Source organism: Tenrec ecaudatus, chromosome 17 (genome assembly GCF_050624435.1).
Source record: "Tenrec ecaudatus isolate mTenEca1 chromosome 17, mTenEca1.hap1, whole genome shotgun sequence".
Taxonomy (NCBI): Eukaryota; Metazoa; Chordata; class Mammalia; order Afrosoricida; family Tenrecidae; genus Tenrec; species Tenrec ecaudatus.
The window spans coordinates 20,472,602-20,495,702 of NC_134546.1; the positions used below are offsets into that span (position 1 = coordinate 20,472,602).

At 51.9% G+C, this 23,101-nt stretch overlaps 1 protein-coding gene across 1 annotated transcript in view; it reads right to left on the reverse strand.

Moving 5' to 3' along the window:
• ALK (ALK receptor tyrosine kinase) overlaps positions 1 to 23,101 on the reverse strand; it is an 897,834-nt gene that overhangs the window by 48,372 nt on the left and 826,361 nt on the right. The window contains exons 12-14 of the mRNA XM_075536070.1: positions 18,143 to 18,305; positions 4,958 to 5,108; positions 37 to 168 (exon numbers count right to left, since the gene is read on the reverse strand). Coding sequence (XP_075392185.1) covers positions 37 to 168; positions 4,958 to 5,108; positions 18,143 to 18,305 — 446 coding nt within the window. The remainder of the gene's footprint in view (positions 1 to 36; positions 169 to 4,957; positions 5,109 to 18,142; positions 18,306 to 23,101) is intronic.

Genomic DNA, 23,101 nt, shown 5'->3' on the forward strand with positions numbered 1-23,101 from the left:
GTATGTTCCTCTGCCCCGCCCCGCCCCTAGCCCTACCTTAAACACGTATGTGGCGCCGCCCCCGCCGCCGCCTCCGCCCGCCCACTCATGCACGCTTCGGTTCACGCGAAGTTCTTCTTCGATCACGTTGTTCTCGCCAACACAGACTTTCTGGATGAGCTGACTGGTCTGCAGAAACAAAAGCACGTGAGGTGTGCGCTCAAACGAATGCTCTCTGCCCAGCAGACAGACAGAATTCTGCCTACAGACAGCGACTCGGCTCCCAAAGAGCTCCCTGTTGAGTGAGGAGACAAAAGAGATACACAGAAAACTGCCACCCTGGATTTCAGAAGAGAACCACAGGACAGCTTAGCTAGGAAACACTGTTGGAAGTTGGGGAGAGAGAGTGAGCCTTTGCGGGACAACTGGTGATCAATCACGGAGGACTTCCCGCAGGCGGAGAGACATTTAGTTGAGCCTTGAAGAAAAGGGAATACATAAATGTGTACCTATCATTTGATTTTTTTTTTACACAGAGGATGGGCTAAAGTTACTGAATTCCAGGATGAGCAGGCAGCAGGAATGCAGAGAGAGGGAAGCAAGGTGGAAAAGCAGATGTCCCTTTGGCTCAGGAAACTTCCTCTTGAGACAGAGAGATGGTCTACAGGTGTGGGTCTGATCCTCTGGGTTGTAACACTAGCCCAGTGTGATGAGATGGGGCTGGAGGGAATGTGTCTGGGGGGAGATACGGGGCAGTTAGATTATGATCCAAACGAAAAAACAAGCTCACTGCCATTGAGTTGGTTCCGACTCACAGTGACACTAGGACCGGACAGAACTACCCTTGTAAGTTTCTGAGACCAACATCTTTACAAGAATAGAAAATCCCACCCATCTCCCTTGGAGTGGCTGGCGGGTTGGCAATCTTTGGGTTGGCAGCCTAACATGTAACCACTACACCACCAGGCCTCCTGTTAGATTACAGCCAGGACCCTTGGATACCATGGGATAGGGAGCCTGCACTCAGGGGTCTGTGGGGAGCCAGGCAGCGTGTTTAAGAAGTTGGTGGTCCCCAGCATCATGAGAAAAGGATATAAACCAGGGGGGCGGGGCTGGGCTTGTGCATTTTATTCCTGGCTCATCGTTGGGAAAGTCCTATCTCTATTTTGGACAGCTCATTTCTCCTTGCTAATGTCCCCTTTCTTGCCTCCAGTAATCCCCTGACACATCCTTGAGGTGGAGCTCCCTCTGTCTGCCACATGTGAACCCTGGAACCCGTACTCTACCCACTTCCTAACAAGATCCCATAAAACATCCCATTCCCGTTGAATGCCTCCGTGTAACCAGCGGTGGACAAGGCAATTCATCTGGAGCCACTCCTTATGCTAAACCACTCAGGGGTGCCAGCATGGGTACGAGAGGCATTGCCGGATAGAGAGCCGAGATGCCATTTGTTTCATGGCATCTTGGATTTAATGATGGGAATAATTTGATATTTTCTAGAACGGGCTTAGTGTGGGCGGGAGGCCCTGGCTTGCTGTTGTTGAGGCTGACATCATCGCGCCTGTGTACTTTGCAGTGCAGTCCAAGACCCTGTGGTGGCTGCGCGGAGGGCACCCTGCTAACTGCTTTTCGGGGAGGATGGAGGATGTAAGCAGCATGCCCCTGAGGGCAGAGCTCAGGGAAGGGGAAAGAAATGGAGGTTCTGGATTGATGCTGCCCGCACTCAGGGTCCAGACAGACCCCACCAGCACTGTGAGAGATCGGCTGGGGCACCTTGGGTGAGATGTATCACCCCACTGGTCTGACCTCCTCATCTGTAAATAGGACCAGCAGGGTGTGTCCCCTGAGGCCCCGTTCCCTTCCACAATGGCCTCTGGCCCCTTTAATGCAGCCCCATGGTCTGTGGCCTCGCTTCCCTTTTGGTCCCTCTGCTCCATCTCAAAGCCCCTTGAGAACACAGGCACTCTAGCCTCTGCCTCTGCCCAGGTCCCTCTTCCCCCAGATATTGTCCTGGTTCAGTTCCTTATCACTTTCAGCACCCTGATGGCTTAGCGGTTATACTGCAAGGTCAGCAGTTCAAAACCACCAGCTGTTCCTCGGGAGAGAGACAGGGATTTCTACTTCCCTAAAGAGTTAGCAGTCTTGGTAACTCTGCCCTGTCCTGTGGGGTCACTATGAGCCAGCATTGACTGGATGGCAGGGTTTGGTTTTCCAGTGGGCTTCCTTTGACCAAGCAGCTCCCCGCCCCTAACTTGGGACCCTGATCTTCGTTCACCCTAACAGTTTTCATCTTCAGACGTACTATGCAATTGCTTTATGTCAACTGGCTACCACGCCTGTTCTCCTCCCCCCACCCCCCACCCCTGAGACACTGAAACATCACTGAGGGTCAGCTGCGTGCCTGTCACTGCAGCAGCTCCTGGAGAGTAGAGATCCTGGCTCTGCTCACTGATGCGTCCCCTGGCACAGTGACGGGCACGCAGCTGACCCTCAGTGATGTTTCAGTGTTTCAGGAATGTGTCTGAATGAGCTGAGAGCTGTCACTTTATTTGCTTTGGGGGCAGGGTGGTGGTGTGTGAGTGTGGTGGTGACAGGGGGGTTTAACTCAGGAGTAGTTCTCCTTTGGGGGCAAATGTGCCCCCTAGAAGCCACCTGTCCACGTCTGAAGACAGTTTTGATCGCCAGGCCTGGGTGCTTCTGGAACCCAGGGGGAGAGTCAGGGAGGCTGCCAACCAGCACGCCACAGTATGCCTGATGGACAGTGCCCCCAGTGAAGAATCCTTTGCATCCAGGATGCCAGGAGTGCTGCTGGCAAGAGCTAGCCACCCTGATTTCAACTTGCCTTAGGAAGAACTTGGCGATACTGGGCTACAGTGGGGTGTGAGTATCCTTCCAGGGTGAGTGTCCTACCAGGGAGAGATGGACAGCTGGTGCCCATTCCAGGACCAGGCTCTCCGGTGTGGTCAGCTGTCCAGGAAGAGCAACTCCCCACCTCTGTGCAGTTGAACCAGAGAAAGCTGCTGAATCCAGCAATTTGATGCATAAAACCTATTACTCTGTGGGTATCTCTCTCTTTGCCAGCTTCCTGCCAGGGGACAAATGGTGAGGTGTGTTATCTCCTGGGCTTGCTTTCTGCCTTCTGAGCCAGCAGAGGTGGGGAGTGCCCGAGCCAAAGCGGTGAGACCCCCAGCTGCCCCGGTCATGCCGTGCCTGACCAGCAGAGGGGGCTGCCCTTTGTAGCTGGCTGAGAACTGCCTGCATCGCGGGCTCTCCGGCTCTCCCTGCCATCATGAAGTTTGAGAGCCGCAGGTTGATTAATAAAATGATAAAGTGCAGCAACCCAGAGGAACAAGCAGATTACAATTGAATTAAAAAGAAAAAAAAGAGCGAGCGAGACGTGGTCCTGTGAAAAGACATAACTGATTACAATCCAATCAAGTAAAAGTCCCTTGCAGAAGTCAATGCAATCTTTCAGCTTAGATGAAAGAATTACATTCGCACTCAATAAATTCCTACGAAAATTACAGCCAGCCTGTAATTTAATGACTTAATATATTATATCAGGTTGGAAAGTCCTGATTATAGCTGCTAAATAAAAGTTGGAGTCTAGACATTTCTCATGCAGTAGGTTGCACCTGCTAAGCTTACTTAGGTTTGCATTGCTTTGAGCCCTGATGTGGCTGAGCAGAGACCCACTCCAGCATGCTTCTAAGAGAGAGAGGGGGGGGGGATGGTGAGAGGTGAGGGGGAAAGTGTCTGTATTTTACATCTTGCTGCCTTCTCAGCTGCAGCCCAGAGCCTGGCTCTTAGGAGCCCTCCGTAGTTGGGTGTGTGTGGAGCCAAGCTGCAGCTCTTCCTTCCCCCTGCTCCCCGAGGAGGCTGCCATCCTGTGAGCTCCTGGGGAAGGCATCTGCATCCTGGGCACGGAGCTCAGCACCCTGGCCCAGCCCCAACCCAGGGGAAAGCTGACCATAGGAGGCCTACCTTGCCCTTTAGAGAGCACTGTGCGGCCTGCCTCCCCCAATACAAGCAAGAGACACAGGATTGGAGGGGCGGTGGTGGGGGTGTGTGTGGAAGGGGGTAGGTGACAGAGTTCACATGCTCCCTCTTGGACAGCTAGACACTCAGAATCTTTCTGCACCCACAGGACCCTGGTGTGTGTGTGTGGGGGGGGGGGGGGTCAGAAATGAAAATAACAGGCTGTCCCCTGGGCAGCCGAGGGTGCAGTCTGACCGGTCCAGTGATAACCAAGTGGGAAAAGAACCAAGGCCGAAGACCCCAGGCACAGCAGGCAGGGCAGAGTGCGAGCAGCAGTGTGCGTCCCGGCTCTGTGTCCCTGCGGGCCTCTGTGCTCTGTTTCCTCATCTGTAAAATGGGGAAGCTCGACCCGACCTTCCACCTCTGTCTGAGTCAATGCCTTAATTTTTTAAAGTTTCAAATCACACAACTAAATACGCTCTTTTCATAACAAATCCCGATGAATACCCCAAAGCCAGCCCCTTCCACAGAAGTACTATGTATATATGAGTCTGTGATTTTGAGCAGAACAAGAAATGTTCAGCCTGCTGTCTCCCTACGTAGACTAACACAGCTGAACAGTGGTGTCCTAGCAAGAAAGTTCTGGTAGGGAACTTCAGGCTTCCCCTTGTACTGCTGCTGAGAACAGTAGCCACTGGCTGGGTCAGTGAAGCTGCAGTTTTTTGGTTTCAGGGGTCACCCACAAAGCCTAGACCTCAGCTTTCATCCCTCTGGGGTTGTGACACCCCCAAACCCACACACTCCAGACTTTCTCAGACACCCATATGGCTTTAGGAACAAAGGGGGGCATTCTCAGGTGGAACACAGTGCCTCCTGCTCAAATGGGGTGTCCTCCTGTCATTGAATGTGAGCCCTAGAAGGCATGTGGGGCATCAGTCCTCAGTGCCCTCCTTGTCCTGGATGAGGGTGGAGGAGGAAGCCCACACTGGGCACTTACGCTGGGGCAGGCGTCCTCCCCCTGCTGCCCGACCAGGATGTACAGCATGTCGTCCTTCTCCAGGTTGAAGATGCCCAGCACGGACACTCCATGAGACCGCATCCGGGTGTTCTTCCCGCCTTTCCCGCCTGCGGCTCCGTAGCCTGAGATGCTGCAGGGAACAAAGCACATTGGCTGCTGTCTGAGGAGTGCGGACCAGCCCTTCCTGCCAGTCTCCAGCCTCCAGGGGATGAAGCATACCACCTCCTGGTCCCAGTGGGGATCCTCCTGACAGGGAGGAACCCCCTCCCACACCCACACACCACAAGGAGGAAATTCAAGGCAGAGAGAGATGGCAGCTAGGAGAGCAGGAACTAGTACGTGTGGGGGCGGAGGGACAGGCCCTTGCCTAAGAGTATTGATGGGGGTGTTGGGGTGCTAGCTCCTCAGATGCTTGCCCTTTCTCTCCCTGCCCAAGACCAAAGGGCTCACATGTGACTACTTACCAAATGTGTCCCTTCAGACAGGTAACTGAACGGAAAAGCCAGATGCTGCCATTGTGCCAATCCTGACTCACAGTGCCCCCATAGGAAAGCGTAGATCTGCCCTTGGGTTTCTGAGGCTACGGATATGTACAGGAGGAGGAAGCTTCCCCTTCCTCCCTCGGAGTGGTTGGTGGGCTGAGATCACGTGGCTGCAACTGTTGCACTTGCTTCTTTCTCTCCCACAGAGAGGAGCCCTGGTGGCACACTGGTTAAGCACTCAGCTCCAATCCCAGCAGCCACTGCAAGGCTCTCTGCTCCTGGAAAGGTTTGTTGCTTGGAAGCCCGTAGGGGCAGTCCTGCTCTGTCCTATAGGCCAGGGGCGCTACGGGTCAGGCTCGACTAGCCTGCCGTTGGGTTTTCAGGTCACGTATGCCACAAAGAGGAAGGGAATTGAGATGCCATTAAGCCTTGGAATTGCGACTACCCTGTTTCCCCGAAAATAAGATCTACAGTTTATACTCATGTATAAGCCGAGTTTTTCAGCACAAAAAAATGTGCTGAAAAACTAGGGTTTGGCTTGTACATGGGTCAGTGGTACCCCAGTGAGGTGTAACAGCTCGCGGGTGATTGCCGTTCCTCCGCTGTTCATTCAAAGTCCCACTGACACTGCAGGGCTTTGAATGTTTGTTTACTCACATCTGCCCAATCAGAGCCGTCCTGTGACGTGGACGGCTCCGATTCGCAGAAGCACCCGTAGTGATTCACTTACACCAGCAGCTGAACTGGTAAGGATGTGTCTGTGGCTGTGCTCCGTCTCTCCCCTCTGGTCTCTGTGTTGATTCACATCCTGCATTTCCCACCCTAGGCTTATACTCGAGTCAGTCAGTTTTTCTGATTTCCCAGGTAATAATTAGGTACCCTGGCTTATACTCGGGTAGGCTTATATTCGAGTATATACGGTACTTACAGTTTTGCCTCTTGTTGAAATAGAAGGCATCCCTTTGAAAATAAGACTACTCTGAAAATAAGGGTTTGGATTGTTATGACAATGTTCCAGAAGATGATGACATGACTATCATTGAATAAATGAGTAAATGTCCCATAGATTGTTGTACATGGAAATAATGGTAGTAATAAGAAATTCTTGATACTGTAGGATTCACAGTTTGTCTGGTTATGCTGGTTTGTGATGACAGTTACTACTGTACCATAGACAGGCAATACATTTCCTTTTTTTGTTCAACAATAAATGTGTACCGTATTCTTCTTCATGGAAAATAAGGCATCCCCTGAAAATAAGACCTAGCGCATCTTTGGGAGCAAAAATTAATCTAAGACACTGTCTTATTTTCAGGGACACAGGGTAGCACAACCCAAGCACTTCCTAAGCACTGGCTATGATCCTATTACTGCCATCATTCTTACTAAGGGTGGTGGTAGCAGTAGGGGATTTGGTAGAAAACTTAGTCTCCCATGGAGTCTGGAAACAAGCAGGTCCCACAGGGGGCGAGGGTGGGGAGCAGTGCTTGCAGGCACAGATGTTGTCCCCACCCCACTGCTAACTCCTCCCAGCACAGCGGCGCAGTATGCACCCACAACAGACAGCTGATCACGATGCATAGCAAACACGGTGCGGGGACAGGGGACTCTCTGGGCTGCTGAGCTGAAGTAGACGGGGATAGGGGAGGGGCTCTGTCAGTGAAGGGATCAGCAGAGTGTGGCTCATCTTGGAGACAGGTAGGACACCAGCAACAAGTGTCTCCCCAGAGACTGGCTATCAGGGATGATGCTCTCCTCCCATGCCCCTCCCCACCATTCAGACTCCAGGTCCCTCCTGAAACACAGCCAGAGCTGCATGCACCCAGCACACGCGCACACACACACACACACACACACATCTCCGTCTAGGATCCAGCTACAAGTCCAGCCTTTTAAGTACATGGAGGGGCCTCCTGGTCCAGCTTGGACCCCTTCGGCCATCACCTGGATGGCAGTCTGCCAAGGTGGTGGCCCAGGAACCAAGGGCTGCTATCCATAACCATTGAATAGTCTCTTAGCGACCCTACAAGATAAGGTAGAACTGCCCCTGTGGGCTTCCAAGCCTGTAATGCTTTACTGGAGCAGAAAGCCTCATCTTTCTCCCTCAAGCAAGGTCTCAGGTCCAGGGAGACTCTCTGCCTATCACCTCCGTCAGTGGTCAGCACTGACAGTGGTCTGTCCCATGGAGGGCTCTGCATGAGGCTGCAGCTCACAGGACACCCAAGACAGGTGGCAAGCCCCTGAAGGGCTTACAGAGGAACTGTGTGTTGGGTCATGGTGATGAAAAGAGAAATCTCCCCGGAAATAGGTGCTGCCAAGTTGACTCTGACTCATGGGCATGCCACTTGTGTCAGAGTCAAACTGGACTCTAGAGTTTTTAGCAGCTGGCCTTTTAGAAGCAGACTGCCAGGCCTTACTTCTGAGGTGCCCTGGATAGATGTGGAGATAGTGTTAGCAGTTGAGGGCATTAACAGCTTGCCCCCGACCAAGGACTCCAATCTTTCTCTAGGATGCCTATACTGGGGACACAAGTGAAGTGGCCAAAGACTCGGGGCTTCTTGGATCTGTGTGCTAGCTGCATGACCTCCTGTAGTCCCAGTTCCGTCACCAATGGGAGAATCGTATCTTCCTCTCCAAAGTCCCAGGGCAGTGGGGAGGCTCACCGGCAAAAAGAGAAGATGGGATGAGAGTGACAGATCTCAGCCCAGAGACAAAGGCTGTCTGATACTCACGTCCCAGGAGGAGATGAGGGGCAGGCCAGTGAGGTGCTTGGAGAAAGAGGCAGCTGGAGGTCTTGGCTCTTAGGGGAGGGAGCTAGTTTGAAGACAGTTTGGCGAAGAGCCTTGGTGTCGTGGGGTTACGAGTTGGGCTCCTAACTTCAAGGTCAGCAGTTGGAACCCAGCAGTACTCCAAAAGAGGAAGTCGGGCTTTCCACTCTCGTAAAGAGTTACAGACTCAGAAACTCACAGGGGTTCTACTCTGTCCCGTAGGGTCACTATGAGTCAACCTTGACTCGACGGAGGTGGGTTTGGTTTGGTTTTCAGGGAGGAGAGGGGGGGGGTGTTGGGTAAGATTCTCAGCGAAGCCAAGAAGGCAGGAAAGCATACGGTATGGCTGACTGCAGCAGGTGGCTAGACCATGGGCGTGATAGGTTAGGAGTGCCAGTGGATAGGAAGTTGGGACCTGTTATTGAGCCTCCACTGTTCTGAGAGTGAATGTACAACACCCCGATTGCCTCTATTGCCATGAATTCATCTCATTAGGAGCTCTGTTGGTGTAGTGGGTTATGTGTTGGGCTGCTAACCACAAGGTCAGCAGTTCAAACCCACTAACCACTATTTGGGACCAAGACAAGACTTTCTATGCCCAGAGAGTTACAGCCTTTGAAATCCACAGGAGCAGTTCTCCCCTCCCCTATAGGGTCACTCTGAGTTGGCATGGGGTCAGTGGCAGTGAGTGAGTGAGAGATTCTGTCTGGTGGACAGATGGGGAAACTGAGGCTGCGAGCTGGGAAGTGGCCAACACATTGAGACCATCTCCTCTCCATATGCTGCTGGGAGGCTTCTAGTTTCTGTTGGTGGGCTGTGGTAGTTACATAATCTGATGTCAACTTGAGACTCTTAAGAATGAAGGGGTACAGTCTAGATTGTCAATCAGGTCGCAGCTTGATGACCACATTTGGAGGCACTAAGGAGATAAAAAGCTCACTGAAGGCCAGAAACATTCTCTGCTACACATTCCTGTTGACAAGTTATATGTAGCTATGCGGATGGAACCGAGCCCTGGAGTTGGAGGAGCCATGTGGAGACCCACACCAGTGCTGAGATGCTTCCACCGCCACTGGATCCACAAGACTTTCCACCCACTGACCTGTGATCATCCTGCATTTGACATTATTGCATGGCTGCATGAGTCTGAAGAGGACTTGTGAGACTGGTATCAGACATATGGGCTCATATCAGACTTTGGCCTTGATCTGGACTGGGCTGGGATGTTTTCTTAATACACAACTACTCTTTATATAAAGCTCTTTCTTATATGCATATGAATGCCTATGAATTTGTTTCTCTAGTCAACCCGGACTAACATGTGGGCTGAGAAAGGATTGTTCACTCCTGTTTCCCAGGCCCTCAGGCAAGGTGATAAGGAGGGCTCAGTGGCTGGGGAAATAGCAAGTTTATTGATCATAGGCTCAAGGAAGCAGGGTGAATTTGCTCTGAGAAGGGGGCTCTGGTGCAGGGGACTTCAGGGGTGGCAATGACCTGAGACAGTTCAGGAGACCATGGTTCAGGAGACTAGACTCTTGGGACAGGCCTGGAATGGTGTGGCTTCATCCTGCTCCCTCCTGCAGGTTTCTGGGGCCCTCGGCTGGGGAAGTCTGTGTGGGAAAGGCCTCCCAGACATGGCTTCTTGGAAGACATCTGCCTGAGGTAAGGTCGTGGTCCTGCCTGCTTCTGCTCTAAGGAGAGGTAAGTGGTACCCCCTTATCCCTTTTGACAACATTATCATAGTCATTTGCATCAATCTGCATGCATTAGGAATCATTCTGAACTTGCTCACAAGTTTAAATATAGCCCCGTTATTATATTTTTAAAGTTGGTTGTCCTTGGCGCTTGCTCCCTTCCTTCCTTTAAGCATTCTTCCCTCCTTCTCCGGCTCCCAACTAAAGCCCAGCCCCCGTGCTTTGACCTGTTGTGGACAGTGAGGAGGGGCAGACTCTAGGTCTCTTCTCTCTTCTGCTGCCATTTCATTCAGCCAGAGCCTGAGCTGAGGATTAAAGTGAGCAGTAGCACCCCCCATCCCATTCTCTCCTCCGCCCCCCCCCACCTGCCCTGAACTCATTGGATTTGGAAATGCTGAAACCCGAGGCAAAGTGCAAGGCGGGTCTCTGGGCCAGTGGGGTGCATTTGGTTAATGTGCTTGGGCTTGGCGGTTAACAGGAAGGTTGGAGGATCGAGTCTACCCAGAAGCACCTGGGAAGACTTGGCAGTCTCCGGAAAAATCAGTCACTGAGAGTCATAGGGAGCACAGTTCTAGTCTGCCACATGTCAGAAACCAGGAGTTGACTTGATGGCAGTTGGTGGTGTGTGTGTGTGTTTGTGGTGGTGTGTGTGTGTGTGTTTGTGGTGTGTGGTGGTGGTGGTGTGTGTGTGTTGGTCTCAGCCCCATACTTTCATACTTTCAGCTGGGACTCGGAGGAGCTGGCTTAGAGGAGGCATCTGGACTCAGTGTAGGGGTGCTGGAAGGGACTGCCTCCATTCACCAGCCCTCTCGGGCCTGCAATACACCACTGGATCATCCCTCCTTTGGAAGGTTTCGGTTGCCACGCCAAAACCCTTTCCTGGAGCGGGTTGTGGGCTTGAGTACAGACAGACAGATGGGGGCCCAGATCTAAACTCTGTCAGGGAGAGGCATGAGGTGTTGACACTGGCTGTCCTTGAATGACCCTGAGAGAGCCATCGAGACACTCCTTCAGTGGTGGGCCTTGCTTCCTTCCCCCTGTTCATTAGCTATGAGACCTTGGGCTGGTCATTTCCCCTTCTCTCTACCCTCACCTGTCAAATGGAGAGAAGAAAACCAGCAAACCAAGACAGTGGCCACTGAGCAGCTCCGAGAAGGCCCTCCACAGGGCCTCCAGGGGCGGCACATCAGGCCTTCTTCCCGGAGGCTCTCTGAAAGATTCACCATGTTGGCTGAGCCCTTATCCATGTGGACCCTCAAAGACTTTCTGGGGGTAAGAAGGCCTGCCTTGGAAGGGGGAGGATGAAGGGAGCTCCCACAGAGGGCCTTGTGTGTGGCGCAGTGGTTATGCATTGGCCTGCTAACCCCAAGGTCTGTCCTTGGAACCCCCAGCTGCTCTGTGGGAGAAAGATGGGACTTTCTACTCCTGCGAGGAGCCCTGGTGGTGACGTGGTTACGAATTGGACTGCGAACCACATGGTGGGCAGTTTGAAACCACCAGCAGCTCTGTGAGAGAACGAGTGGGCTTTCTACTCCTGTAGACAGTTACAGTCTCAGAAACCCACCAGGGGCGGGGAGTAGGAGGTGGTCACTATGCGTAAGAAGTAACAGGTAACGAATGCACAAATGTGCTTTACACACTTGATGTGTGTACGGATTGTGATGGGAGTTGTATGAACCCCCAATAAGATGATTAAAAAAAAGTTAGTCTAGGAAACCCACAGGGGCAGTTCTACCCTGTTCTATAGGGTCACAATGAGTTGGGATCAACTTGTTTTTAGTATGAATGATTATGAAGGCCTAATTCAGAACCTAGGGGTGGGGCTGGGGACAGGGGGGAAGAAACAGTAGCTGTCCCTATGGTGGGGGGCCCAGTGGTTGAATCTGCCCACTCCTTTTCTGAGGTGGCTTCTGGGACAGAGAAAGATGCCCCTGACTTGGAGACCTGATTCCTAGAGAGCTGGGCAGTGGGTGGAGCATGGTGGAGCAAAGGGGCAGGAACAACGCTGGCCAGTAGCATCCGGGACCCCCTCTCTTGAAGCCAGAGGAAGGCCGGAGCAGCCACGGTGCTTCTGTACACAGCAGACCTTGCGAGTCACGTTACACAAACTCCTGCCAGAAACATAACCTCACACTGCGCCTCCGAAGCTTCGTTGCCCGCCCTTTGTAAACAATTTATTTTTGATCGTTGACAAACGACAAGAAATTAATATACCTGCCACTCAAGCGGGGAAGATGACTTGCAGTGATTCCAATTTACTGGAAATTACAAGATACGGTTCTCGGCCAGCTGATGCTGTAATTTTTTGGTAATTTTCCCCCACTCATCTAAATCCACGTCCCCTGGTCAGAATGGATGTGTATTGGGTTTGCGTTTGTATTATTGACTCCGAGCTGTTGTTACCCGATGGAATTGAGTTGTGAATCTTTTTAAAATAAAGAATTAGCAGCAAATCAAAGTGGCTGCCTAAATGAGAGATTTGGGCAGCTGGGGTGGGGGTGGGGCAGCACTATGGGGGCCGGGCCTCACCTGGGAGGGGAGGGGCCAGAGCATCTAGAAGAAACACTGAGCGCCTTGTTTTCCTGCACCAACATCCAGGCAATCGGGAGACACGAGTCCCACCCCAGGCTCTGCCTCTACCTCCGCATGGGCCCTTGGGTGCGTCCCTGCCCTCCTCTGGGTCTCGGTTTCTCCATCAAGGATGCTTACAGAATCAAGGCCTGCCCTGCCTAGCCTACCATCCTGCTGGGGCGGCGGGGTGGGGGGTGGGGGCTGTGACGGAGGGGGTGGCGGGAGACACAGGAGTATGGGTATGTACGGGGCCTGGACAGCAAGACAGTTCTGTCTAGATGGGGGACAGCATTGTTCATAGGGGTTGGTGATGCCTGATGCTGCAAACTGGGCTCTGATGACTCACTTTCAAGGTCACACGATGTGTCAACCACAGAAGTTGGCCCCAGACTCCATCCTGCCTGCAACCCATCAATCTTAGTCTGATCCCTGGGCCTCCGACTTTCCCTGCTCCGAGCCCTCCTTAGCGATGGCTTATCTGTACAATTACTGTGGCAATTAATCATGCCTCCTGACATGTCTCCTATTATTGTCTGGGACTTTATTGGAATTGAGAGCTGGTCTATTAACTCTTCTGTCCCATAGCCGGGGAACCAGTCTCAGACCTCCAGACATTGGGCAGCCATTGCTTGGTGCATGCTGGGCATATGGGAAGGGCCCAGTGGCTTCTGGTGGAAGGGGTTAGATGGAGTTCTATCCAGTTACACACTCAGCCCCCAAGCCAGGTGAGGAAATGAGCCGTAGGGAGGGAGTTAGGAACAGCTGTGGCCCTGGGCAGCTGACTGGATCTGTTGGCTCCTGCTGGCATCTGGGGCCTCTTGTACATTCTGTCGGAACAATAAGTGTACCATATGAAAAGTGCTACCAAAGCTGTGGGCCGTGCTTGACAAATATTGTTTATAGATGATGGTGATGATGATGATGATGATGATGTGTGTGTGTGTGTGTGTGTGTGTACTAAGCATGCCGAGCTTTAGAGAAGCAAGCAGGAAAGAGAGAAGGCAGACAGGCAGATGAGCAGGGGAGAGAGAAAGGAGAAGTCGGGAAGAAAGCGTGAGAAGCTGGCCAGGCTGGCTGCCTCTGGTGGAGTGGCAATGAGCATGGGTGAGCCCAGTTCTGTCTCCTCTGTCTTCGCGTCGGGATCTGGTCCATGGTCATCCACCCAAGGCCCTTGCTCCAGTGGCTTCTCACCCTCTGGTCCACTTAGCCACCCACGGCCCGGGCAGTTCTAGACGAGGCTACTTCTCAAGACCAAAGCGAGCATTTCCTTCACAGTTGTCAGTGCGCCTCTGAGTCATGGCGACTGGCACTGTCCCCTTGGAGCCCGTGGGGGCTGGAGCGAGCAGCACTGGGAGGCAGGTGGTGGCTGCACCTGGAGCGCAGTGGCCACGTGGAGCATGGGTCGGCCACCTGGAAGGTGAGCATTCGACCCTTGACCCGGCACTGCCTTTCCTTCCCTATCAAACTGCTGGGGGCAGCAGCTGGCCCCTGGGCTTTCATGTCCTCCAATTCACACGCCCCAGGAACACGAGTGAGCATGGGTTCCTCCTCCAGCGCCATGTCCAGCCAATCCTGAAATGCTTCCTGGCCCTGAGTCCCTGTGTGCATCTGGCTCTCCCCAGCCCTGGCTTCACTCTTTTTGGTCCTTGCCTGGATGGGGCAGCTGTCTTCCCACTGCTCCCTGCCTCTCGGCTTGCTTCCCTCAGTACCACACCCTGATGGCCATCAGAGGGCACTGGAGGCATGTGGGAGACCAGACGTCAGTCAGCCCTGCCACCAAGGCCCAGGCCTCTCCAGTCCACCGTTTCCCCAGATGAACGCTGCCAGGCAACACTGCCCACTCTTCTTGGCTCAGGCAACTCTTCCCATCCTCACCGCTCACTCCAGGGCTGACTCTCTGGTGGAAGTCACTCTTGAATGACTCTCATCTAGGGGAGGACTTCTCCCCTGGCCTCTGAGGGAAGGACAATGGGTAATCCCATTAGTCTTTTTTCCCAAACCCAACTCACTGCCGTCAAGTCAACTCTGACTCATAGCGATCCTACAGGATAGGGTAGAACTGCCCTGTGAGTTTCTGAGACTATTCTTTATGGGAGTAGAAAGCCTTGTCATTCTCCTGCAGAGCGGCTGGTGGTTTTGAACTGCTGACCTTGTGGTTAGCAACCCAACTCATAACCCACCACACCAAATGTGTGGCTCCTTCACCGCGGTTCTGGATGGCAGCTCCTGTGGCTGCAGAGACCGGCTCTTACTCACCTTTGTACCTTCAGTGTCAGGCACAACACCCTACTAGGTCTTTGACGTGCATCACTGACATTTGAAAACCAGGAGAGCAACAGTCTGGACAGCAGGGCATTTGTCCTAGGAGGGAGTGACCATGTCACTTCCCACTGTTTTGATGGGGAAAGTGTCACTCATAAAGGAAGGTCATCTTCAGGGCAGATGGGGGAAGAGTGGGCACTCGAATGTTGAACTGAAGCCTCTTGGGGGTCTTTTCAACTGCATAGACCACGAAGGGTATATATCACCAAGGTTGGTTGTTCAAACCCACCAGCCGTTCTATAGGAGAAAGAAGAGGCGATCTGCTCTTGTAAAAATGTACAGCCTTGGAAGCCCTATATAGAGTTGCTATCAGTTGGAATCAAATCAGTGGCAGAAGTTATAAAGCAGTTGTCGCCAACCTTTTTGGTTCCAAGAACCCTTTTGTGGAACATTCTGGTATGCCCCTGCTTGGCCCCTTGGATGGACTCTACTTCCTCAATTCTGATGAACATGCAGCAAAGGTCTTCCAGAAAAAGGGCACCAGGTTTTTTTACAGAGGTGTTTTGAGGTGGAGACATTTTGATGTGGTCTAAAAAGCAAATCATTAAATGGTCAGCCTCTCTGGTAATTACTAGGTAATGTGGCCAGAATACATTGTTGTCCACGTCGGCCTCATCCAGAGGTCAGCTCAAGATTAAGGACGAGGTTAGGAGAGCCTATTATTGCCTTTACTTGGCTAAAAAAAATTAACAGGCAGACAAAAACAGTGATAGCATTCACAATAAGATCCTTGAACTCAGGGATTTAAATTTTGATTGTTCTATTTGATAGGGCACTATCTCAAAAATTTAACCCTACCTTGCACCCCCCACCCCTCGCCTCACCAGCCCCAAGTCAGAATGTCCCCTTGTCAATTTGGACATGCTGAAATATCTTACATCGGCAAGAAAAATAAATCCTTGTCTATGTTTCGCACCAGGAGTTCACCAGTATTTCAGAGATGAATGGAAACCATCTCCGATTTGGGCTGGGATTGTTATCAATGCATGTGGTGATACAGTGGCAATTCATGCTGACCCCAAACCTGACAAGACTGAAATACAGCCCCAATCAATAAAAAGGAGAGATAATGAATTAATTATGACTTAATAAGTGCATCTCCTTTGGGAGGCAAAATCTTTCAAGGCAGGGGGCCCACCCGAGAAGGTCGGATCAAAGTCCTTGGAAACAGGCAGGCTGTGGGATCAGTCTGTTCCTGGAGATGCTGCCTGGCTGCTCCTTGGCTCCTGGGGACTTCCCTGCTCAAGGGGCCCAGCACGCGATGAGCACCTACTTTGCGCAGCTAGGCAGCTAGGTGGGTGGAGGTGTTAGCACCCACCTGCTTTTGACAGGCGGGGAGACAGCTCACTGCCCTGGGAGTGGGTCCGGTTCTCTGCCTCCGAGAGAACGCAGCCCGCCAGCATCCCCTCACGCTATGTCTTCTGAGCATTTGTGCAGCAAGGAATTCTGGCTAGTCAGGCTCTGGAGATGCCCTCGCGTGGGAATAGGACAAAGGTCCCTGCTGGGGGGTTGACCGTTGGAGGGCCCTCTCTGATTTCTCCGTCAAATTGCATGTGGAGCTGTGCTGGTCCCAAGCCCTCCAGGTGCCTGGACTTCTCTTCCCATGAAGCTCCCCGGTGGCAGGTGATTCTTCTGCCCACTCCCCTGTCCTGCCCTTCCATCCCAGAAGACAGGTAGGGTTTTAGGGGAAAGAGTCCGACGTTGAGCCAGAGCACTGCCGGGTCCAAGTCCTCGCTGTGTGTGTCAAAGCAGGAGTGTCATGGATGACAATGTCACGATGCCCACCTCTCTGCGGAAGGAGGCAGTCTGCCCGAAACCAACAATGCCTTGTAGGAAAGGCCTGGCAATGGCTCACCAAAGCTCTTGGCCTTGAAATTCTTCTGGAGCACAGATGGATTCTGACCCACAAAGGGTGCGGAGTCTCCTGAGCTTAGATTGGCTGATTGTAACTGTTGGGTTTGGTCCCTCTAGCAGCCGCCCCCTCCCCCACCCAGGGAGCCCTGCAGGGCTCATTTGGTCAGGTCTGATCTGGTCCCTATGTCAGTGCTGGGGCAGGGATGGAAGTGGGAGGCTTCTGGACTTGCCTGGGCCATTGATTAAGGGTGGGTGGAGGTTGGGAGGCGGGATGGGGGGGCGGGGGCTGAAGCAGCTAATCCGATTGCAGTCAAACCTGGTTAGCGCATTCCTGCCCATAATGCCATTTAAAAAGCACTTAGGGCTCTCTGGGTAATGCGGTTACATGGAGGCCCCAAGGGTTAGGCTTGCCACAAGAAATGTTAACATGGAGAGAAATTTGGGCTTTCCTTCCTAGGGGGCTGAGGGCCTGGTGGTTTGGTCTGGGGCCCTGAGAAAGAGAGCTAATTTCCCACGGTGTTTAGCCATCAGGGATCAGAGCAACATTTCGGTGCTTTCTGTTGAAACGACCCTGGTAGTGTGGGGCTGGGGGCTTTTCTGGACTGCGTGGCCATGGGGGAGCCTGCTGACCTCTCTGAACCTCAGTTACCTCATTTGTAAAGGGGAGCTCAATCGCAGCACTTGCGTGGAGTTTGTGGGAAGGCTCCACTGGCAGCTCTGACTCCTAACTCAGAGGCGGTGTGCAAAGGGTGGTCCTTAGCCCACAGGGAGCGACAGCATCACTCGGAAACTTGTTAGAGATGTAAACTCGTGATCCCCACTCCAGACCGACTGGATCAGACAGCTCAGCGCTGTGTTTGAACCAGCCCTGCAGGGGATTCTGATGCGGGAGACAGATGAGGACCACTGACTGTGTGCCAGAAGGCTTGACATTAGCTCTGCTTCCTGCCTGGGCCTCAAAGTGGCACTGGGGAGCCACTCTCCCCCTTCCCCCCCCCCCTGATCTGGCCCTGCTCTCTGCATTCCTGTGGCGAGGAGGGGGGACATGAGTGTGACCCTTACTTCCCGGACTGGGTCCAGAAAGGAGGTTCAAGGTTAAGAACATCGTCTTTCATGCGTGCCATTTTTTGCTCACTGTTTTCGTATCTATCGCCTGCTTTGGACAATGTCAGCTAATCATTAAAGAGCAATCTACCTTAATTATAATTATTAAAAAAAATTGATGGAAACACACACACACACACACACACACACACACAATCTCTCCAAACATCCAGTGGGCTTCTTAAGGACAAAGAATACACCTTGCTCCATTGTCTTATTCTGCTCTCCCACATGGCCCCATCTCAGCCCTTCCACTACCTCCGAGACCACAGTCTGGGGACTCTGAGCTGTGGCACTTCTGGGCCCCAGGGGGTATGCACCCAGACGAGGGCAGGGCTGCCCCTCCACCTCCTGGTCTCCAATACGCACCTGTAGGTGTCGGTGGCTGGCACCTTCCAGATCTGGATGCCCTTCAGGGGGCCGTGGCTCCCCACCACCACGCTCAGGTTGGAGTGCCGGTAGGCGTTGTTGCATTGGGCCTGCGTGGGGCCGTGGGGCCCGCTGGCCCCGCACGTGGTGAACAGCCAGTGAACTGCGGCACAAGAGGAGAGATGTCACCCACGTGGCCTGGCCCTCCCTCTTCCACGGCCTCCCTGGGGTGGCTCATCCACGCTCCCGACCCCTCCTTCCACCACGGTGCCAAGGTTGGGGCTAGAGCCACGAACCGGTCAGCCATTCAAACTGGAAACTTCTATTGAGGATCTACTGTGTATCAGGCTCCATGTCAGATGCGGAAATGGAGCTGACTAGGACCTGGCCTGAAGATATTTACAGTCTAAAAATCCCAAACCAAACCAAACCAAACCCACTGCCACAGAGCTGCTGACCGTGCAGATCCCAGCCTGATGGGTAACCACTACACCGCCATGGCTCCTTTCTCCATGTAGCAGAGTATCAAAGGTGGGAATGTGTATCTTTGAGTTACACCGCTCCCTTTTCAAGCTGATTGCTCAGCTCTGGCAGCACCCCTGGTCCTCATCCCTAGGACCCATTGTCCCTCTGTGGCCTCTGGGGCGCCACAAGAACACCCCACACAAATCTGCCCCTCCCCTGACCACCTCCAGCCTTTCCCTCTTAAACCTTCTCTCTTCGATTCAGGCTGGACCAGAGGGGACTGCGCTACTTCATGCTGGCCAGAGTGCGAACGCTTCCATACCATCACAGATGATTTCTTTTGAAAAGAGAAACCAAGCCAAATCCGGCGAGGCAAAGAATGGGGAAATTAACCGGGGAGCCCATCACTTTGTGGGTTAGATGTTACAGTGAAAGCATTGGTGGATGACTTTCGACTAAGAGAAAGATGCTCAAGGGAAGATGAATTAGACCTAGACTTGCTCATGACAAACAAGCAGATTGCCGTGACAATGGGCAGGCAGGGCCACCTGAAGGCTGGGATGTTTGTAGGAGAATCTCATTGGCCAAGGTTCCAAGGCCCCTCCTCTGCACTGAGCATACAACATTTTCTGGGCTTCAGTGTTCTCCAATGAAGCCCCCAATTTCCATGTGGTTTCCGAAGGTCGTTCGAAGGATCAGAAGGTGATCATCTATGGGTTTACCAATGTGAATGGCTTATTGTTAATTTTCTGATCTCTATGTATTATAGGAGGTTAACTTTTACCGAAGAAAATTGCTTTTTCTGCAGAATTCTTTGGGCCAGAGTAATTTTATCCTCTCCTGGGTCCATATCATAGACACCCTGGTGGCACGGTGGGTTAAGCGCAGGGCTGCCAACCTCAAGTTCAGCAGCTCCAAACCATCACCTGCTTCTTCGGAAGCAGGTCTACTTTTGTAAAAATGTACAGATCAGGAAACCCACAGGGGCAGCTCCACTCTTCCCTGTAGGGTCCCTGTGAATTGGAATCGACTCAGGGCAGGGCCTATATCCTATGTGTGACTTGTGACAGAAGGGTGAAGTCGAAAGAATGGGGGCTTTGAATCCAGCAAGAACGTGTGGTCTGGGGGACAACCTCATCAATGATGGGTTGTGGGACCTTGATCAAGTTCTTTGGCCATGAAAACAGCTGGATTGGTGTGAGGATTAAAGAAGGCAAGGGGTATGAGAAATCATTGTATGCTCCAAGATTCCAAAGATGTGAATTGTGGCCATGACTTCCACCTGCGTCCAGGTTTATACCTGTCTCTGACAATAGGAACTGACCAGGGCAACTTCTGGAAATAGCAGAATTTCCAGCCAGTTGGGATGAGGAAGAGGGCAGAGAGGGAAAGCAAGGCTTGAAAGAGAGTTGAGAAATCCACAGTCTCAGAAGGTCACAGGGGGCAGGTCTATGCTGCCCCCGAGGGTCGTTAAGAGACAGAATTGACTTGACACTGAGGTTTAAAATGGGTTGGGCACAGTGTTTTCACATATGCATCAAATGCCTTCATATAGATGCATATTATGTTGCACAAGCGCCTTAGCTCTAGAAGCAGAGTTCTCACATCTTTAGAAATCAGGAGACCATTATCTCCAGCTCCTTAGAGTCTGCTTGCTGACCCATCTGCACCCTACAGATGTCTGGTGCTTTTCTTTCAGTCAGTCGGGATATTGAAAGGCTTTCTCTCTCTCCCAAGAGTGGGCTGAAGAAGAAAAGTTAAGGTGTGGGCTTGGCACCTGCCTGAGCATCTCTCCCCATTTGGGGGGATCCACTTCTACCTTCAGTTTAGGTTCACATTTTCCTGAAGGCTCTCAGTCATCTAGCAATGCTGGGCCAGTGGGGGCACCTGATGAGGTAGAAAGAGGTGGGTGGTCTTTGGATTGAGATGGGCCAACTTTCTTCAACTGGATTTTTGCTGCTTACTAGCTGTGAGTCCCAGGGCAGATCACATAACCTCGCGTAGCCTCTTCATGTGGACATGTGTAGATAAGGACACGGGCGATGGAGAATTTCGGTGAGAATTAAATGATGATACGATACAAAGTGGGCTGCACAGCACTGGCCATCGGCCCTTACGACCCCCGTCTGTGTCCACGGGCTGTCCACAGGGCTTTCAAAGGCTGATTCTTCAGAAATAGATCACCAGGCTTTTCTTGTTAGGTGCCTGTGGGTGGTCTTGAACCCCCAGCCTTTCTATCGACAAACAGCGCATGGGCTGTTTGTACCACCCAGGACTCCGACATTTAGCAGGAGGGATGCTTGAAGAATGTAATTGTAAAGTGCGTAGCTTCATGTTCAACTTCCGACCGCGGGAAGGAGAGGCACCTGGTCTCAGGATTTATGCTCCCCTTTCTGTTTCTCAATAAAGGGATCAGCTTTCCCCCATCCGATGGCTATATATCGGTCTCAGGTGGTTTTTCAGACATAAAATTTTGTTTTTGTTTCCGCAGTCTCTGATGGAAAAATGTAGAGAGAGAACTCTTTCTGAAGGAGGTTCCCTGGGAATGGAGGATTTGCTAGTCCAGGTCAGGCCCATGATTCATCCCACCAGAATTCTGCACTCCCAGCTTCCTTCATATCACGGTGGTCTTCCCTGCTCCTCCAGCTGACTGTGACCTGCATAAATCTGCCCAGACTCAATTCATGTTTCCCGTGAGTACGGTCTTTTGGGAGCATGGAGTTTCTGAGTTTATTGCCCATGAAGCAAGACTGTCCTGTGACTATGTGTTTGGGCTTGTCTTGTAGAAGTTTCACCCTATGGGTTCCCTTTCTTCCCCCTGAAGGTCACAGCAAGATGTGACCTTGGAGATCACGGGAGTCAGTAGCTCCCAAACCACCTGGAAACTTTTAACATACACATTGCAGAAGCACTGGGTCTGGTGACTCAGGCTCACGGGCTTAGGGTGGGGGCGAGAGTAAAGCCCATTGGCATAGCACAGTCCATGAAGACAATGCTCTACATCCTACTGAGCAGAGCAGTGCTGGGGCCTTAAACACGTGTGAGCAGCCATCTAAGGTGCAGCTATTGGTTTTTTCCTGTCTGGAGCAAAGAAAAGGGAAAACTTTTCTTTGCTCCAGACAGGAAACATGGAAACAGCATGCTGGTTTAATAGACAACTCGAACATCTGTCCTCATGACTCTGAGACCAGAACTAGATGGTGGGGACTCCCACTACCAACTATTCAGAAAAAGGGTGGAACAAAACTCAAAAGTTGTCAAAGAGACCAGGCCGATTGGTCAGAAAGAGAGCAATGGGATACCAGAGACCAGAACCTTTCGCCGTCCTTCAGGTTGAAACAGAACTCATTGTTAGGGCTCAGCCAAAAAACAGACAAGTCGATAGGGGACCAGTAACACTCAGAATAAGCCAAGGGCCCAGCTGACAAGGGTTAGGGAAATAGCAGGCATGGAAACAGGAAACAGAGAGGAAATGGGAAAATGGTGTGACCTCATTGGGATGGCCATCGAAGACATGAAACAAAGTGCGTATGGATCCTTGGGTGGAAAGTTGATCTGTTCTGTAGACCCTCACAATGAGTCTGTTTTTAAAAAAGATACAGAATCTCTTCTCATCCTTCAGATCACAAACACTTTCAATTATTTGTAGTTTCCTTAAAAAATTTAGTTTCTGGTGGCACTTTGATGGCATTTTTTTTCACAGCAATATTACACGTTTATACATTGTGGCGGGAGGAGAGGGGGAGACAGATTCTAGAGGCATAACTAATCAGATTCAGTAGACTTTGAGTGGAAGGAGGACAATACTTGTATTATAGAAAAGTCTTTGCAGAAGAATTTTATGCTCAAACAGATTTGTGAATTAGGCCCACCCATATTATTTTCTAGATAAGGGAAAAAAACAAACATCCTGGAGAGGAGAAGTGAGTTTTCAGAGTGAGTCTGCATTGGAGAAGGTACCAGAACCAATGACTTATCCTTCCTTGTCTAAGAGTCTTTTGGTGGTCATCAACCCCCCTCAGGTGTCTGTCCTTAAGTGTCTAATAGTTTCAGATCATTCCTATAGGAATCTCTATTTCCTTGGTCACCCTATATGTTTTCCCGAGGATCTTCTTTCATGCCAAAATATACCTTTCAAAACCAGGCCGTCCCCAGAGCCGTGGATACCTGTGGGTCTGTATGTGGAAGCCATCTCATACTCTGCTTCATTTCTAGTGTGTACCTGAAGGTGCTTAATGCCGTGTTGGAACTGTTGGTCTCCCTCAGTTGGAAACAGGCTATACTACTTGCTAGATCCTTACCCAAGGGCTGGGCTAGAGTTCTGAGGAGGGACCCCAAGAGGCATCTGGAACAGGGGTCCTAAGAGCAGGAAGGACCAGGCAGGTGCTTCAGACCGCATAGGCCTCAGATGAGGCTTAGGCCAAGACAGGGTAGCACTGAGAGGACAGGCAGAAGTGAGGCTGGTTAGCAGAAGTGTCACTGAGAGAGGTGAGA